The sequence below is a fragment of the Rissa tridactyla genome, chromosome 6 (genome assembly GCF_028500815.1).
Source record: "Rissa tridactyla isolate bRisTri1 chromosome 6, bRisTri1.patW.cur.20221130, whole genome shotgun sequence".
Lineage (NCBI taxonomy): Eukaryota > Metazoa > Chordata > Aves > Charadriiformes > Laridae > Rissa > Rissa tridactyla.
The window spans coordinates 5,110,492-5,130,212 of record NC_071471.1 but is presented as its reverse complement, the minus strand read 5'-3'; the positions used below and the strand labels follow the sequence as shown (position 1 = coordinate 5,130,212).

The 19,721-nt window shown below is 43.8% G+C and overlaps 1 protein-coding gene across 1 annotated transcript in view; it reads left to right on the top strand.

Moving 5' to 3' along the window:
* The window catches only part of FNDC3B (fibronectin type III domain containing 3B), a 213,803-nt gene that overhangs the window by 179,727 nt on the left and 14,355 nt on the right, over positions 1 to 19,721 (top strand). Inside the window, exons 23-24 of the mRNA XM_054204807.1 lie at positions 4,038 to 4,250; positions 18,106 to 18,272. Coding sequence (XP_054060782.1) covers positions 4,038 to 4,250; positions 18,106 to 18,272 — 380 coding nt within the window. The remainder of the gene's footprint in view (positions 1 to 4,037; positions 4,251 to 18,105; positions 18,273 to 19,721) is intronic.

Genomic DNA, 19,721 nt, shown 5'->3' with positions numbered 1-19,721 from the left:
TTTTTTTCTAAATATTTAAAAGATGCAGTGGGAAAATGTGAGAATGAATAGAAATATTATTGGTCTGCAGAATTAGATATTATCCCTAAATATAGTCTTTACATTTTCAAAAAAACTCACTTTCAAATCGTGATTGTAAGATTTTAAAAACCACCTTTCCAAGATGGTGTTTGGGGTGTTTTAACTTAGAAACCATTAGTGAAAAAGTTGAAAGGAATTCAGGAAGTGGCCCTATTGCACCTATTTCTACATGTCTATATACTAATTCTAAACAAAAATAAAAACGTTACTCAGAAATTGATTTTTCCCAGTATTAGTTCTGTAAACGGTAATTGGTTTCCACTTAAGTGTGGTAGTTATGTTAATCAGAAATGGATTTATTTTTTTTTCCCAGTATCAGTTCTGTAAACAGTAATTGGTTTCCACTTAATTGTGGAAGTCCTCTTACCCGCTACGGCTGGAGGAGCTCAGAGTGTCCCAGGCTGGGACAGGGACGTGAGAAAGGGCCTGAGCTGGAGCAGAGATGCTACGGCACAAGGTGTTCTCCCACCACCATCTCCTCCAGGTGGTCTTCCTTTCTCCCCTTCCTTCTCCCCTTCCCTGTGGACATTTCCAAGGCCTAACACCCCTTGAGGAAACGCTGCTGTGGGTCAGAGGGAGGCGAGAGCTGGGGCTGGGTTACACCTCCATGTGTCCAGAAAACCAGAACTGGTTGGTTGTGGGTGTCTGCCAAAGCTCAGGACCTCGGAATGATAGTGGCGATTTACTTACAAACGGGAGTTTGGTGGTGATGTCATCAGCAGAAAAAAGGCCAGCCACATCCAGCCATGTTAAGAGTCGTAGAATCATAGGATGGCCTGGGTTGGAAGAGACCTTTCAGATCACCCAGTCCAACCATCAACCTGACTCTGACAAAAACCATCACTACACCATATCTCTAAGCACTATGTCTACCCGGCTTTTAAATACCCCCAGGGATGATGCCTCAACCCCTTCCCCGGCCAGCCTGTTACAATGCTTAATAACCCTTTCAGTGTAAAAATTTTTCCTAATATCCATCCTAAACCTCCCTTGGTGCAACTTGAGGCCGTTTCCTCTTGTCCCATCGCCTGTTCCTTGGGAGAAGAGCCCAACCCCCCCTGGCTACCCCCTCCTTTCAGGGAGCTGTAGAGAGCGAGAAGGTCTCCCCTCAGCCTCCTCTTCTCCAGGCTGAACACCCCCAGCTCCCTCAGCTGCTCCTCACAGGACTTGTGCTCCAGACCCCTCACCAGCTCCGTCGCCCTTCTCTGGACACGCTCCAGCCCCTCCATGTCTTTTTTGTGGTGAGGGGCCCAAAACTGGACACAGCCCTCGAGGTGGGGCCTCACCAGAGCCGTCAAGTAAATCAATTCTTGCTTTCCCGGTGTCCTCATTCATTTGGAAAGATGCCTATCTCTATTTTTAAGGCATAAGAGTTTCCGTCAGAAGCGGTGGGGGGGAGTTGCGGGTATTTGTGTGGTCGGAAGGTGGGAGCAGCCACACCGTGCGGCAGATGGGAGCAGCATCAGATGAGAGGAGAGGGAGAGACGCTTTTTTACCTTGTGCAAATACCTGGCGAGGGGAAGACAAGTAAATGCAGATGTCTAAAAAGCACATCTGTCGGCTTATGCTTCGGGAGCGTGGTATTCAAGAGAGATTCGTTTCAATCGCTGCTTGTTTTCAAGCGCAGTGGCTGCCATTTGGAAATGAGTTAAAGTCGCGGTGCTTGAGGACAGGAGAGGCTTTGTTGTTACTGGGACTTAGAATAATACAAAATAAAACGCACCCAAAAAAAAGGCTGTGTGCTCTAGAGCGTGTTGCTGTAGTCGGTCTACGAAAAGGTAGTAGCATTTTGTAATGTAGCTGCTCTTGTTCATGTGTACGGGCTAACGGGTGACTTGCCAGAATCCAGTAAAAATTCAGGCAGTTTTCACTTCTTTTACTGGAAAGACTATTAACTATTAATGTAATGACTTTTCGGTCTGAAGCAAACCAATACCATAATATGAAATAAAATCAATGCCTATATTCATTACACTTCTTAAGACACTAGAGAAGCTTTTAGTTCTCTTTATGTCAAACGCTTGTGTGCAGCAGTTGCAGAGGAGGATCCCACTAGAACTTTCTTCCTATCCGTCCACCTTTTAGGAAGAGGAGGATGAAATCAATGCCGTATCGTGTTTGTAAGGTGGTCAGGATGCGTTTCCTGAAACTAAAAGGAAGGTTAAAAGGAAAAGTGGCAGCTCCGCGCCAGGCAATACTTTGCCCTCGTTAATGTCCAGGTCAATAGGCAAAGGTTTAACCGCGCGTTTACACTCGACTGTATGAACACGGTGCATTCCTGCACTGGGCAATTACTTTAGCTGCCAAATCAGTAGGTAAGGCTCTATTATTTTGCAATTTTGTTTATTTATCATTTAACTCTTTTTGTTCTTGAAATGGCTGAAAATATGTTTTGGGGGTTTTTAGTAATCGTGTTCCCTGGAGGGTTTATCCCCTATCCCTGAAACTCCACCTAATCTTCTTCTAATGGTAGAGCGGAAAACTTGCTGCTCAAAGCAAAGCAATTTTTCATACGTTGTTTACGTGAACTTACATCACTTTATCTATTTCAATCAAAACAAGTAGCTATGCCAACCAAAGACAGTTCTATTTATCTTCGGTTTTCTCCGAAGCAGGCAGTCGTAGGGGGGGACCAGGTTCTTCTCCTCTCCCTTCTCCCCCTGCCGCCTTCCCCGGGGAGTTCTGCCTTCTTGGTGGCTGATAGTTTTGAGATGCAGCACCGCTTCTTGTGGAGAGGCTTTTCCCATGAGAAAACACTAGGCTGCTATGCAGAGGATTTCCAAAATAAACGGCGTCTGTCCAGCTATCTAAATTAGGTTGATCTAGCTAAAAAAAAAAGAAAAAAAGGATTAGTTTGCCTGTCCTGTTTTCTCTTATTTTCGTTTTGATTTAACAAACTTTGGAAATCTTTCTGGCTTGTCTGTACCAATATTTCTATTTACACAGAATCTCCTATCTGAAATCGTGAAAACTCTTTCGAAATGCATATTGCACATTTTTGTTATGATGTGGCTGTTGATGTTACCATAGTAAAAGACGACTACTCTTCACTCCTTCCTACAAGCAGGTTCTCGCTCTGCGAATCCTTAAACTAAGGTGCAGACAGATAAGAGAGAGTGACAAAACAGAAGCTGAGAGTCATTATCTTAAGAAAGAAATAGAATTTAGAAGATTGGATCAGTCTTAAGAATATTTCCAAATTAAAAATGAAGTAGGTGATCTCCTTTTTTTCTTCTTCTGGTTGTCCTTAATGTGAGTCAAATGGCTTGAGAGCCTTTGTGCATCTTGTGAGAGTGACTTGAGTCCAACTTCTATTTGATCTAATAAGAAGTTCACTGATGGTTAGTGATTCCACAGTTTGTGTAAGAGATGTAGGAGGTTTGTGGATTTAACCTTCTTCTCGGTTAGCTGCCCTGGGTAGAATTTCATGCTTAAGTAGTGCGCTTCGTGAGGTGCTGACGTGGTGAAATCATGCTGTTCTTTGGTCTTCAGAGATACTTACCAACATGGAGGTGGGTTTCACGGCAGCGACACCAATGCTTTCACTTAATGATTTCACCTAAATTAGTTCATGACCTTTGTTAGAAAACTGCAGCACACTTCTGCATTTTCTTTATTCATAGTTACACGCTTCATGTTTTCCAGGTTTCAGTTGTGTCTATGCTGCTGTCCCTTGTCCATGCGCTGCCATCGCGTTCTGAGATTGCTTAGCCAAATCTTCTCGCCTTGCTGCAGTTCTTGATATCTTCACTGCAGCTCTTATAATATAAAGAGGATGATAATACTTATGTTTACAGAGCTTTTCATTTGCCACAACGCAGCCCGGTAGCTGGGAGCAGGCACTCTTAGTGATGGAGCAGTCAGCTCCAGAAGGCAGTCTTGTTTCTTGAGACTTTTCTATACCGAGAACCTCATGAAAGCACTTTTAACGCTTACCTTTTTGTTGTTTGCTTTAGGATCAGGATCCAGGCTGTCAATGAAATTGGAGCTGGACCATTTAGCCACTTTATTAAAGCAAAAACCAGGCCGTTACCACCCTTACCTCCTCGGTTAGAGTGTGCTGCAGCGGGTCCTCAGAGCCTGAAGCTGAAATGGGGAGAGAGCAGTTCCAAGCTTCACGCCACCGATGACATGGTCTACATCTTGCAGATAGAAGACAGAAATAAAAGGTAAGAGATACCAATATGAGGAGGGGCTGAGGGAGCCGGGCATGTTTAGCTTGGAGAAGAGGAGGCTGAGGGGAGACCTCATTGCCCTCCACAACTCCCTGAAAGGAGGGTGTAGAGAGGTGGGGGTTGGCCTCTGCTCCCAGGTGAATAATGACAGGACCAGAGGAAATGGTCTGAAGCTGCGGCAGGGGAGGTTTAGATTAGATATCAGGAAGAATTACTTTACCGAAAGAGTGGTCAGGCACTGGAACAGCCTGCCCAGGGAGGGGGTTGAGTCACCATCCCTAGAGGTGTTTAAGAAACGTCCAGATGTGGCACTTCAGGGCATGCCCTAGTGACAGAGATTGTAGGGGTTTGGGTTTTTTTGGTGTGTGTATGGTTGGACTCGATGATCTCAAAGGTCCTTTCCAACCATGAAGATTCTATGATTCTATGAATCTTTTCCTTCTGTTGATGAAAATTAATTCTGGTTCGTCATAATGCAGTTGTGAATCACGGTAAGAAAAACGTTGTTTTCCTGATTACTTCCCACCTACAAGTAAATACAAAATATTCTTTTGATAGGGATTCTCTGCTTGTAGTCTAACAGAGCAAATTATATCGCAACGCTGTTGAAGTTATTATAGAACAATCAAAATCAGTGCTGCGCTGTTGAAATTTTAGCAAAACCCTGGTCCCTTTGCCAACAAAAGTTAATACCAAGTTTCATGGTCACGGTGCTTTACCCTTTGGAATATACAAAACAAAGGTGTTGCACCCAGTGTGCCGTGTGTGTTAGTTAAACAAACGGTTACAAAATCAGAGGTCTAGGGAAGGCAAAATGGAGCAGAACAAGGGTTTTTTGGGCAATGTGGTGGTCAGGATTTTACAGCTGCAATCATTTGGAGCATTAGAAAACAGGAGCTTGGCATCAGCTTTGTAGCTACACAATAATTCTGAAATAGGAGTGCAGAAGAGCTCATCCACCATGTTTCACTTCCCTGAAGTTTTCTTCAAAGCCATGAGAGCTTTTGGTGTGCAAGAAACCCAAAAATGAACGTTAAACAGTTAGGGCTCAGCAAAAAGTATTTTCCCATGCAAACTTCCTATGGGAAGATTTGATAATGTAGCTCCAAAGTTGTGATGAGATATATTCAATTAAAAAAGGGAAGGAGGGAAAGACAATATGTGAGCATTGCCCAACAGTCTAAGCTCTTCGGTGAATAAATTTCATAGATGGCTCATAATTTAGTAAGAAACACTCTTAACTAGTTTAATTAGGTAAAGTAACTGACGTATCAAGTAGATAATCCTTAGAGACCTTCAGTACAGATCATAATTTTCTGTAAATTAGCGTGATTCCATTAATTTAAATAGAGCTGTACGGAGTTTGTGCCAGCTGAAGATCTGGCCCCAAAAGCTTTAATTGTACGTAATAAAACCACCGTGAATAATGCCTAAATACCTCCCAGCATCTCAACTGTACTGATGCAGAGAAGGTACACGCTCCCCTGTATCAATACTGAGAGGCGTCCAATGAATATAAATGCCCGTTCGAAAGTCTGGCTGATGAAAACAGTTTCTTCGGAGCGCAATGATGCTTGGCAGGAGCCCATCACCTGCAGCAGCGTGTGATCAAGCCCGCTCTAAAGAAACATCCAGCAGCCTGCTTTTGTTTGCTTTCACGAAGCACGGCAGGTAGGAATGGGGAAGAGCTGTAAATTGTTTTAAACCTGTTGTTATGTTGGAGGAAATAATGTTTCCTTGTAAGAATAAAATAAGTTACGTTACCTGGCAGCAGAGAAGGAAGGATTTTTCCCCTTTGCTTTTGCATAAGGCTTTAGCATCATCCTTTGCTTTTTCACCAACTTTTCCCGCTGCACGTGGTCTCTTAAGAGCTGTTAATTAGGAGGAATTTGGACTTGTTAGTCTGCTAGGTCTTCCTAGCTTTAGATTTGCATTATAGTCCACGTGAGCTCCCAGAGAAACAGAGAAGACCTACATTGCACTGATTGTCTCTGCTTGAATTGAGCCTTTGCGTGAAGTGGCTTCTCTTGGTGGCAGCCTCTTGAAGTGGCTGGGTTTGTAGCAATTAGTTCAGGTAATACCTGAAATGAGCTGTAGCCCTGAGCCCTCCGGCGGGTGAGGTGGGTACCGGCGTGGGCAGAGCGGAGGGGTGGGACGGGTGCTCTGCGGTCCGTCTGGGAGAGCAGCTGGAGCTGGCAGGGCTTGGCGATGAGATCTGTTTGTTTGTTCCCCGTCTGACGGCCCCTTTTTGCTCCCCGTTGCGTGCGTCGATGATCCTGCGAGAGATGACAGGATGCAGCGGCGAAGTTTTGTACGTTCAGTATGCTGTCATCCCTAATGAGCAGGGAATGACAGCCCCCACCTGAACTGATCGAAACAGCAGTTAGTTACAGAGGTAGGAGACCTCTCTTAGATCATTCCCATAAAATAAACCCCATCGTGACCGAAGGGTTCCTCCGTCATGTGTGTGTGCTTGGGAAAAATACTGGAATACCGTTTTTTGAGCATCACCAGCCTCTTTAATTGTGCAGTGCTGGAGCAGACTCACGCAGGTATGCTGTGGCCATCCGATGGAATAATTAAGTGCTAATCTCTGGTGAAAAAATGACATTGGGTAAATGACCTAGAAGGAAGTTTTGGGGTCTTTCATGGTTTGAAAGGGTTGTAGGAAGGTTCCGTGGTCTCTCCTCTCTTTAGAGAAGAGATAGCACCCGACTGGGGTGAAGAAGCTGTGGGGTAGACATGGATAACTCAGAACTGACCCCTGCCATATCCTTAGTCTTTCAGCAGATGTTCTTACTGTCTTCTCTGAGACATCTGGAATTACTTTTAACAGCTTTATATTGAAATCCCTCAACTCAGTATTACAATTTTCCCTTCTTCAGCGAATCTGAGCAGGCCCTTGGTTATTGAAACGTTGCTTACTGATGGGGTTTGAAATAGGATTTAGCTTTAAAATGCCATTGAAGCATTCTCACAAACAGAAATACAAAGCTGAGCAAATTCTTTTAAAAGAGGCAATAGTTAGTAAGTTGAATTCTGCCCCTGATAGCTTTAATGGCCTTTCTGTAAAGATTCCGCTCCGGTTTTATGCAGTGATGGTCAGCCAGTGCTCTTGAATGTGTCCTGGTCATTAAGAATTGTTTTTAACTTTTCCATGCGGTAATGAGGTATAACAGGCCAGTTGTTGGAGACTAAATGTTTCATTGATCGCAAGAGCTGTGAAGCAAAATACTTGGAAATCTCCTGACACTGATTAACGTCGGGGATTGGAAAGGTGTGCACGCATCAGAAATGTACCTGCTTTAGCGCTCATTTGCTCTCCAGCGTGTGACATTTAGGAAGATCAAATTAGCATCTCTTGTCCTTTCAATTATGTGTTAGCATTAAGTGGAAATGAAGAAAAATCTGTTTCTAGAAAGCACAGTACATGGGAACGTTAGTTGAGGGTAGTTGACCTTTATGTAAAGAGGACTATAAAATTTCTTTCTTTTTTAAATAAACTATCCGTTGTGACTTCATTTCCTAACTCTAGTAATGTCAAGAAAATCATCCAGAATACTGTGGATTTTTCCTCTCCAAGTGAAACAAATGAACCTAATTATAGTAATGCTTTTGATTTTTTTTTTTCCCCCCCCTGTACTGGTAATTAGTCTTTAGTTGTTCCTACAACTAATTATACCTCTTAGTGTCTTAAAATGCTTACAATATCCAGTCTGAAAAAGAGAATTAGCAAGTACGTTATTAGTGGGTCATTTATCAGTTGCTTGTGTTTCTTCTAGATGAATATATGTTGCAGCTGAGATGAATTCCGTGATTTTTGTGTGTGTACAGAATCCAAATTTAAAAATATATATTTTAAGGGAGAGCCATTGGTAAGGTTGGCTAAGAAGCAACTCAAACATATTCTTTAAAAATACCGACGAAGGATCATTGACAATTCTTAGTAAGACCGCTTTTGTAAACGAATTGTCAGAGGTGGTGTTTACTGGCATTCTAAACTGAAATTTCTTTTATTATGGTTATTTACTGAATAAATGAGATATGACCTCACATCACTGGGTAAACAATAGTAGTATTTCCGTTTCATAGCATAGGAAAGATTATTTATGTGGGTCTAAAATCGTTTTAAAATACTTTGCTAAACTAGACATGCTTGCCATTTAAGGAGATACTATTCTGTAATATAAATGAAAAATTGCTCACAAAACAGAACTTGCCTAAAGACTATAAATATTAATTGGGTGCGGTTATCGTGTACACACTGTTTTTCTGGGGAGGATAGGAATGTCCCAAAGGCCAGAGATATACATCGATGGAGTCCTGGAAACTGCTAATGACTCCGAGGAAGGAATGACATTTGTAACCAAATGACATAATCCCTTGAACTGATTTCTTCTACTTGGGGAATTTTACCTTAACTTGAATATTTATTTTAGGAGGCATCACCTCTCGCATTCCTTATCCCAGGAGTGCCTGTTACCCTGGTGTAGGCAGCAGAGGACCTCTGAGCTGTAGGCTCTCAGGTGCCTTCCCGTGGTTCAGGTCGTCTTCCCTGGCTCCTGTTTGGTAGGTTGTGAGCAGAGCCTTTAGAGCCTGGGGATGAGAAGGGAAAACGTGCAACGTTTTCCAGTTTGCCAAGGGAGACGTATCATCTCATCCATTTCAGTGCCCGCTAACCCAGATGTTAGTGATGCTGCTGGCGGTACTGTCATTTCAGTCGCACGGTAAGCTATGTCCTTGTTTATAGAAAGCCTCTAAGAAAGAGAGAAAAGTACCATATTATAAAAATCTATGCCAATATTTTCCAAGGTGAGAGGAATCAAAAAGCACTTGTCAGGAGGTCATTTCCAAGATAAATTAAAATGTGCTTTGAACAGTAAAACCAATGCAGAGGTGCAAATGGGCTCATTTTTGTCTACAGAAAGGTTCGGTGATTCTCCCACCCTCGTGTCTTCCAGTGATTCTCCCACCCTCGTGTCTTCCAGTGATTCTCCCACCCTCGTGTCTTCTTCACCCAGTGGTGCTGGAGACCCTTTCTCCCCAGGCATCCTGAAGTTGTATATAGCAGAAGAAACTGGTTTCCCTTTCTTCCAGCACAGTTTCTGTGACCTAGTGACTCCTTGAAGAAGTATAACAAACCGCAGGGAAGGCACGAATGAAATGGAGATGATCTGTCCCGGTGTCCAGGGCCATTTCCCTGGCCGCGGAAGTGGAACATCACGTCTGACGTTTGGTCTGAGCAGCCGTCTTTGCAGAGGGACTGTGCCAAGTGCAGTCTCTGTGTGTTAGGAAGTGGTCGTATGTATGAGCCTCAACACGTGTGTTTGCATTAATGTGAGGAGAGGGAGAACAGAAACACAGAGAGAGAAACTGCTAACCGCGCTGCCTCTGCCTGATGGCCAGCGTAATCATTATCTGGCTACTGCAAGTTTCCAGCAGTCTAATTAAAAAAACTGTTTACGCTTATGATTTGATCAAGACAATTTACACCCACTTCAGCAATTACTAATATGTATTGGGCCTACTGGCTTGTGAAATTCTATTAAAATGTAAAATTAGCTGCATTAACATATCCTCGCGAAAACCTGCAGGAAAAATCATTTTCCTATTGGGTAAAGCGGCGATGAAAGGAAATTAAGAATTAGCGCCAAGACACATGGCCTGCTACAGTTGACTCTGCAAGCCTGGCTAAATAAAGTTAACACTCAGAAAAGCCTTTCAGGTAGGCTGTTTTCATTTCGTATTGCTGCATTGTGTAGAGCAGTATTGCTATTAACGGTAAGGATATATTGTATTAGGTATATTATATTGAGAGCATTCTGAGCCGGTACTTGGGGCTCTGCAGGGAGTGCTGCGCGAATGAAAGAGGAAGAACGGTTCCAAGTGTAAAAAGCTTCACTCGATCGTGCATTTCGGCTTTTTTCCTAGAAACCGGTGTAAACCAACATATTTGGTAGACATGAGTTAACTCAGTGCGCGTCATCTTCCGAGAAGTAGCGAGGCGTGAGAAAACCTTGTTACATGTTTGAGTTTAGATGTTTCAGACGTTAGGAATCTAGTGAGGTGCAGAATTAGGTGCTTTTCCATAAGTATGTTCAAAGAATCGCTGGTTTGGTGTGAAATTCAGCAGAAATTAAATGAAACTACATAGAAACACAGTGGAGCAATTTGCTCTTACGTTTTGATCGGTGTACATCTGCAGGTACTTCAGACTTCACGACCGTAACTGAATATTCCAGATGGTAGATCATAAATAAGAGCAGCATCCAGACCGAAGACTGTCACTGTAATGAAAGCTATTTTCTGTACATCCGTAACAACGTCATAAGAAAAAATAATGCCTTAATCAGAGTAATGACTGCTTAATAGCTAAAGTGCTAAATGGGTTTCAGCTTGGAGCAACAGGAACACGTTGGCCGGTTTTCCGAGAGCACAACTTTAGGTTCCAACTGCATTTTGCTGAAGTTGGTAAACTGGAGGCCGGGCTCTGCTTCCATAGTGAGCTTTGCCAAACCGGAGTACCGGGACTGTCAGGTCAGTAAATAGTTCTGAGCATGATGTGCTGAGTGAGATTCATTTTCAGGTGCAAAGACACATAGTCGCTGCCACACTGGGAAGTGGGATTGTAATGGTGCACAAAGATGATAAAACTGCATGACTGTAAGAGCGTTTTGGGGGTGGATTTTGTTGGTTTTAGCTTTGTTAGGCCTGCTGTTACTTAAACCTACTGTTAATTATTAATACTATTGCAAGCCATGGTACTGGTATCTGCCTAGTAATCTAGTTCTTCTTGGTTGTATAGTTTTGACAGGCCACTGGATGCTTTCCCTAATTTCTCCCAGATCTTTCATTCAGATGCTGTTAACTCGCACTCAGTTGTGCTCAGTATTGTTCTTCCTATCTTCTCCTTGGCCTCTGACGTGCCTGTGTGCAGGAATCATCTGTCAGGCTCTTTGTTGGTCTGTCTTCCATTCCTCCTGGATGTGCCCAGAAGCTCCTTCCAAAAAACGTCATTTTTCTTGCTATGGGAGAGCTTCTGTAGGTTAAGGCATCTCCATTTTCAATTATCGCAACCATCTGACAAGTGACTATCTGTGGTAAATATGGATTAGGTGCTCAAATTCAGCAGCCGGTGAAAGATTATCTGGGAGAAGCAAGCTAAAAATCGATTTTTGGCTGCAAGTAGTCTTTGTCTAGCCTGTGGATTTGCTAGGTAATTCAGTGAAGAAAACAAAGCTCTTCCCATCTGACTGTTATCACTTCTCTTCCGGCCTTTTTCTGCTCTCCACTTAGTTTTGCTGTTCTAAGGGTAAGGAAGGAAAAGTTGCCCCCTTCTGTGGGTCCTGTTATTATTCTTATGGCTATAAACCTAGATTATATTGACGGTGCGTTGCAGAGGTTACTTTCTAAACATACCACGAACAAGCAGACATTATAAGCTTTCCAAAAGGTATCTTCTAGAAAACAGATCTTTGGATAACAGGGGCCAAGGCGTCCCATCTGTTTGGTCCATGCCTCCTGTTAGGGCTGGAAGTAAGGTTTTGGGGGAGGTTGGGGGAGCACAAAACTCTTTTGGGAACCGCTGTCCCAGTGTTTCCCTTCCCTCAGCACCCACCTGCAAAAGATGATGTCGAAGAGTGGCTTGGAAAGGTGGCCCAAAGCTGGCCTTCACCCAGAAAACATTGGGTCAGCCTGGTACTGGTCATGGTCCATCACCTGATGGATGTGGGGTGAGGGATGCTGCAAACGTTCAGTTTTTCTCTTCGAGCTGAAGATTTTGAAATAGAGCACAAATGGAAAAAAAAAAAATGCGTGTTGACCTTTTTCCTGTATCTCTGCCAGCTTAACAGAATAAAAGTCCACTCCGTACTCAAGATGTGGATCAGGGAGAGATCTCAAGGTGCTGATGGCTGGGGAAGGATAAGTTAGCGCATTGTGAGATGTATTAGTTCATCATGTTTTCTACTTAGCTCCTGGCTTCAGGAGCTCCTCTGCAGCCTCCCTTGAAAAAAAAAAATGAAATGGCTCCATTTTGACCCTCACCAAAAGCTGTTCTCATCGTTCCCCATTTACTGAGTTCATTCCAGTCTACTTCTGGCATCTCGGTGTAGTAGAGATGAATGATGCTTTTTCTTGCGTCAGCAGGAACAACCTTCAACGTAAAGCCAAGAGGTGTTAAACCTCCCCATCTGCCTTGGCTGGGGGCGATTGGGATGGGGGCAGATTCCAACATGGAGAGCGTGGAGAAGGGAGCGCTGGTCTTGCTGTTGGCGTTGGAGATAGGGACGTACTGGAACACTGTGGTCTCTGGGGATCGGGGCCCAGTTGGTGAAACAAAGTGCAGGTGCAGTAACGCCAGGGAAGCTGAGGGGCCGGGCAGCCTTTTTTTCTGCTCAAGTGCTTCCAAAAAATGGATGTTTTCCATCTCGGGGGATGAATTAGATGTTTTTGTTTTGAAGCTTTGCTTTCCTGGGTGCCACCCTGTAATGTAAGGAGCTGCTGGTGGGGAGGAAAATCACATAAATAAGTGAGTGTCTGATAATGTTCTTTAAACAAAATAGAGGAGCAGCCTGAAACAGTAGGGGGGGGCTATAATTGTGCAGATAACAGGGATGTCGCGGTAATAATATTAAGAGCTGTTGATTTGTGAAATTCATGTACTTTAGTTTCTAATTATGCAGTTGCCCGTGTACACTGAAACGAAGCCTCAGGTCGCCAGGTCAGACCAGTGCTGTGTTAATGATTTCTCTCCAGCCAAAATTGTGGCAGATCACCACGTTTTTCTGGGAGGCAGTAACAGATTCGTTCGGATGGCTATTTTAGCCTGTGCACTTGGCTGAAGATTGCTGTCGTATTTAGCGCTGCACGGTAGATTTTCTTTCAAATTAAATTGTTGTGAGGACGAACCGGTTACGAAAATATAAACAAAACCCAAGAGTTTGAAAGGGAACCTGCTGATTAAAATGTGCTGAGAACTAATGAGCGGAGACAGAGCGAGTACGTTCATATTCCTCTGCTTGACTGGAAGTGACTGAAGTGGAGGAAACAAAATACCTGCAACATGTAAAACATTTCCAAGAAGATCTTCGCTGAGAATAAAAAGGTATTGATGAAAAACTAACAGCAGTGGTGTCTCCCAAACAATCGTTCTAGGACATTGCGTTCTCTCTCCTCCGCTGTGTGTAGGTAAATGAATAATCCGTGACCGACATGAGAATGTCTGGGAAGGGGAGAGCTGGGATCGCTGGAGTGAGATGAGGGGGCAGGAGCCTCTGGGGGGTGTCTCCATCCCTGGAGAAAGTTGCTTTCTTTTCACTTTCTGCTGTTCCTTTACTGGAGAGGAGAGGAAACACTGCAGCACGTTGCATTTGAATAATACAGATTTACTCGGGGATGGTGCAAACTTAAAAAAAAAAAAAAAAATAATAATGCAACTGTTTTGAGAATGTTAACGCACAGAGGCAGTCTTTTTTTCAAAGACAGGGTACCAGTTTAGGGTATGCAGCCTGCAGTCTTTAAATTCAACTGGGCAGAGCTCTTAGAATTGAAAATTTCTTGGTGCTTATTAGCACGCTTTAGGGATTTGCGTGAAAGCGGGTAGGGGTTGGAGGATGAGGGCATCTTGGCTGAGACACTCTGAGCATGTTTTGTCTTCTGGTTTTGTCTGTCTTGGAAGGGGAGAGTGATGGAGAAATAGGAAACCAAAGTGAAAACACGTATTTCTGTAAGTATATAGGAACGGGAGCGTTTTGGGCTTGTTTGAACCACTTGAGTCCCCGTACTATCCCCACAGTTTTACCAGTACAACTGTCCTACTGTAACATTGGACCAGCCAGGGAACTAATCCAGTATAAGACTACCAATTTACGGAGATTTTTAACCTCTATCGGTTCTCAAATCCAGTTCACCTTTTAGCGCTGTAAGTATTGGTACTGAAGGAGCATCATAGGGACGGGGACAGGCAGCTCAGGGAGGCTGGGCAGTCGTAGCAGCCACACTTCCCAAGGGACCTTCACCGCAAACATCAGGGCATTAGTATTTGGGCATGATTTCACTAAAGTTTAAACTAACGTTTTCAACATTGCGGCTAAAAGCACGTCGATTTTGATTGAAGGGACGAGAAATGGCAGTATTTTGGTCATGTCCAACCATGTGCCCGTCCCTCAGCTCCAGCCCCGCTGTGCGGGGAGGAGGGATGGAGGAGGCTCTCCGGAGCCATGTCCCTGCTCTACAAGCCTCCCAGCTCCCATGGCCTGATGTGCAAGTTGTGTCGCTGCCCTGTGGAGTCTGGGACTTGTGTCTTCTCACATTCCATTTATGAATGACGTAAAGCTCTGTTAGATAAGTGAAGGGGGATGCAGAAAAAAACACCCACCCCCCCAACGTAGTTGATCTATCACCCTGAAAATGAAAAGCCAGAAAGACTTTTGATGGCTGTGTCTTGTTAATGACCGTGTTTATGACATCCCGCAACATGTGAAGAAGGAAAACTCACTGTCCACGTTCAGACAGAGAACTGGGTAGAGGCTGGAAGAAGATGAGAGGGAGATGGAGAACATGGGAGCTTTTCTATATGCAGATTAAGTCAACTTTAACAGGCATAAGAGATTAAGTCCTTGCAAACAAGCTCAAAACTGGCTTGTTCGTAAGAAAATGTATGGAACAAGGATAAAACACAGTGAACAATGTCAGGCTTGCCAAGAATCATAGAATCACAGGGTTGGAAGGGCCCTCTGGAGATCATCTCGTCCAACCCCCTGCCAGAGCAGGGTCACCCAGAGCAGGTGGCACAGCAACGCGTCCAGGCGGGTTTGGAATGTCTCCAGAGACGGAGACTCCACCACCTCTCTGGGCAGCCTGTGCCAGGGCTCTGCCACCCTCAAAGGAAAGAAGTTCCTCCTCATGTTTAGGTGGAACTTCTGATGCTCAAGTGTGTGCCCGTTACCTCTTGTCCTCAAGGCAAAGGTGTATAGAGCTCACGTTTAAATGTGCTTTTTAAATTAGATTTAAATCTAAATCTTTAGATTTAAAAATGAAACTTCCAATAATATGAACAAATTATCTTAGTTTAGACAATTTTTAATGTATGCACACATCACAGTAGCAATGTGCAATGATACTGATTGATTCAACTTTTAGTTCACTGCGGTCCTTCAGCAGAAAGCCCAGGAGACTGGAAAAAGATTGTAGGATATATTGGTCCAAACCATCTACATCAAATAACTACACTATTTTTAAAAAGAGGAGAAATAATTCTGGAGGAGTATAAAGTGCCTACTTTAGACATGAGGAACATACTACGTTATTATCAAAAAAATCACTGGTATTTTGAAGTTAAAATGTTCCATCTTCATTATGTTTCTTACATCATGATCTGCATGTTCAAACACAATCACACAGCATTATTGCCATAGTAAAGCCTAACAGCAGTTGAATTTGATTGACTTAGTAATCAGCCTTTCTTCTTCCAAAATTGGAAGCCCTCTTTCTTCAAAGATGGTTGAATCTCAGAAGTTGAAGTGTGCTTCCATTACGGTCGTGTGTACTGAACGTGGATGCGGGCTTTTCCGTAACGATGTTTGCTTTCATTACAGGTGCTTTTTGAGGTGGAGACAGAGAAGTAAATAGGGGGGGAGACGGAAACCAGATGGGAGTATTAGTCCGGTTCCCAAATGACAGGAGGAGCTCGAGTGGTTTTGCCACATCACTTTTTCAGTCTTGTGAAACCTAAGTCATATCCAAAAGGTGAAAGTGTAATTTGAGGACTAACTCATTGGTATTCACCATATAAATATGTCTAGCAAGTGGACCGTAAGCCCAAACTGGGGTCTGGGTATGCTCGTCTATTAGCTGGTAAGGTGTATTTGTCCTCCCTTGCTTCCCTAGCTCCGCAGATGATTACAAAGAGGTCATTAGTCTAAAATACTGCATTGCATCTTTTTTTGCTGTCTGTTGCCCTTGGATGAGGCTCAGAGACAAGTCTCTGCGCTTCTGTGAGTACTGCAGTGGTTTCCGAGCCAGCTGCCTGATTGAGCGACGAGGAGCGGAGAGGGAGACGGTAGTCTTGTCTCTTCAGTCTTAATGCTGTCCTAAATACCTGTGCTTTCTTCATCACCCAGAGAATCCCAAGAAATTTTATTCCATGAGAACAGGTCTGTTCCGTGAGAACAGTCTATTGAAGCGTGCCGCAGCTGCTTATGTGACCCTCAAAAATGTGGGATAGCAAGCGGTCCTCAAAACTCTGTGAGCATAAGGTTGGGAAAAAACCCACCTTCTTCTTTGGAAATTGCCTTCAAAATCTCCTCTTAAAAACTTGTGGGCATAGACCTTTGATTTACAATCAAGGTGAGGGGCTCACTAAAACTCGGTGGGTGCAGTAAGTCACATTAGTCCTCAGAGTACATTTCCAGCAATTTAAATTACCTGAACATTTCTTTTTTTATTACAGATGATTCTTGACCTCTCTGTTTGTATTTCCGTGGATTTCAATCATAATGTAATACGAATTGATTTCTGTCCCTGAGAGCTAATGACAGACCCAGTTTCTATGAAATGCTCAAATTGGTTATACTGTGTATCTCATGAAAAGCCAAAGGACTTATCCGGGATAAAGCTAGCACCTAGATGAGGAGGTCAAAAACAAATCTCTTGGTTGGCTTCCTGGTGATTTCAAATCCGCTGAAATGGTTAAGATATTTGAATAAATGTACTAAATCATAAAAAAAAAAAAAACCAAAACCCAAACCGCTGTGTGATCCTACGCGGTGAATTTTATGTTCTCCAGATTCGGGGCTATTGTGAGTAAGACCTTGTTCCCCTGTGGAGGCCGAGTAGGTTGATGCAAGATGCTGGGTGCTTCCTCATCCCCATTCTGCTCGGCATCCAGGGGGTCAGGATCTCAGGTAGAAACTGCTGGCTAACACAGGACTAGTGCTGAAAAGCATTTATCCAAGCAGAGCAATTGAAAATAGAAGTCACATTATCTCTAGTAACTGTACTTGGGTTTGCCTTTTTTTAAGATTAAGTGACATTGATTTTGTTCTGCATTACATTATTGGACAAGTTTTGTGTGTGCTGATGTTTGGGCTTGTCAATGGAAGTATTTTGGGAAGTCACTTCCTTCATGTCGGGTCTTTTTCTTCTTCTCAGCCTGCTCTGGAGCAGAGCTGTCAGTGCAGCGTCCCCCAGCGCCCCTAAGCTGGCATCCTTCCCCGTCCTCCAGATCCCCCTCGCCGTGGTCATGCTTCCCCTGTGCCTTCGCACCCGTAGACCGCCACGTGCTCTCTCTCGGTCTCTTTCTGTCTCTGCTGTTGGGCTGTCTTCGCTCTGTAAACTCTTCAAAACTGTGTATAATAAATTACGCATCCATTATGCAGTCCATATGCTCTGATTTAAATAGAGCTGCTCTGGCTTAAGGTGGCACAGATGAATGTAAGATGTGGTCTTAGTGTGCCAATAAAGTCCAAATCAAGCCGTGAAAGATTCAAAGTATTCATCTGGTTTTAAACGCGCTTCTAAACCAGCAGCGCACGCAGTGTATTGTAGCAGAGCACAGGTTGAACCTGTTCTGAGCGGGTAGTAAGAAATGCGTTGACAGACGTTTTCCTAATAATTCATGTAATCATTTCGCAAGGTAAGTATTAGCTGCAAAGGAGACAACCAGCTGCTTTCCCTAACCTGCTAATCATTGCTCGTGTGTTAATGACACCCTGGTTTTATACTTGCCTTCAGCGGCTCTGCGAAGCCGATTTTCACGGTATGGATACCTTGCACCGATACGTGTAACAGCCAGGAGCGCCTGTGCCACTCCAGTGTAATTACATGTTCTCATTTTCATTGTTTCCAGGTTTATTCCGATTTATAGGGGACCAAGTCATACGTACAAGATACAGCGGCTGACAGAATCCACTTGTTACTCGTTCAGAATACAGGCGGTCAATGACGCTGGGGAGGGACCTTTCTCAGAAATATGTACCTTCTGCACAACTAAGTCTGTCCCACCGGCAATCAAAGGTATGTCGTAGATTATTTTTTTTACGCATGCATAAATAGCGTGTAATTATTTCAGTAATTGGTAAGTATGCAGGGAGTTTGTAAGGAGCAGCATAAGTGTGCATTAACACGTGAAAAAGCAGTTTGCACTGCGTGTGTTTTTTCTGTGAAGTTACGTTATGGCGGGGAGCTAAATTATCCCAAAAAAATTCATATAAACAATATAAATGTTATGCCAACCACTTTATTATACATAAACTGCTAAAATGCTGCTGGTAACAATAAAGTTTACCAAGGGATTGCTCTGGATTACGGCAGCGCTTCTATAAGGGACGTAACAACTGTAGTATATATGTGTACACACCGATTTAAGCATTAGTAAAGTTTAGTGTTGTTTTTAGTTGTGTAGGTGATGGTCAGCACAGCACTTCAGAGTCATTTTTCTTTGATTTATAAAATTATTAACGATATGTCACATACATAAAGCATTAGATTCTTTATCTCACTTAGCACGTGTTCCACTAGAAGAGTAAAAGGCCAAATTAAATGAAGTTTTGTAAAGAAACCTCTTTTCCTCTCTGTAAATTTTGCTCAGAGTAATTTTGCTCCTTCCTTCCAAGGAGAACTATTCTGAAGGCAGAGGATTCGGTGTATCGGCGGCAAGATAAGCTGAGCTGAGACCAGATGCACCTTTTTCTCCTGTCTGCTTACATCTCCTTTGTCAAGTGGTACCATTTACTGTGAGAAACAGCAACCGGTAGTTTGTCAGAGAGGTTTCGTTTGCTCTGCTGTCTTTAAAACCTGACTTTGGTGATTTTTGACACCGTTCATGGTCAAAGATTTAGAGGGGAGGGAAAGCCCTGCTGGGGTGTAGCTTCCCTGGTCCCTGCTCTGAATCGGGACATCGGCTTCACTACCCTGAAATCAGCGTATGCGAGGATCCCACCTTCATTCCTACCTGGATCTGGCTGTCCCCTGGCTTTTGGCGTTTGCTTCAGTGCTGCTTCTGGACAAAGATATCTCTGTGTGGTTGGCGTGATGTTCAAGGGTAACTGTACTTACCCAGCAGTGAATTATCCTGATTCAGCCCAGCAAAGCCAAGGGAGCTCATGCTAGGCGAACCAGGTTGGCGTCGGTGAGGGTAGCAGGGAGGATGTGCTTCACAGCTTTAGCATCGTCTGCAAGGTGTCGGTGCCTTGGCACGGGCACTTGTCACCCGAGCCCATCTTGCCCTTGCTTCTCGTAGCTGCGTTGAGTGGGTAACGCTAGCTCAGGGTTGCCTGCGTGCGCTGTAGTCACACTTGCATTTCGTTGGCTAGAAATCCATTTTATTCAATTCAGATCTCAACTAGGGTTTGGTTTTGTACTCCCTGTCTGCCTATTTAGTTCCTCCTCAACGTGACTCATGCTCCGGACTGACTCTCGAGCAGTCGAGATACGGCGCGGGCGCCGGGTGGTGTGTGGGCTGGG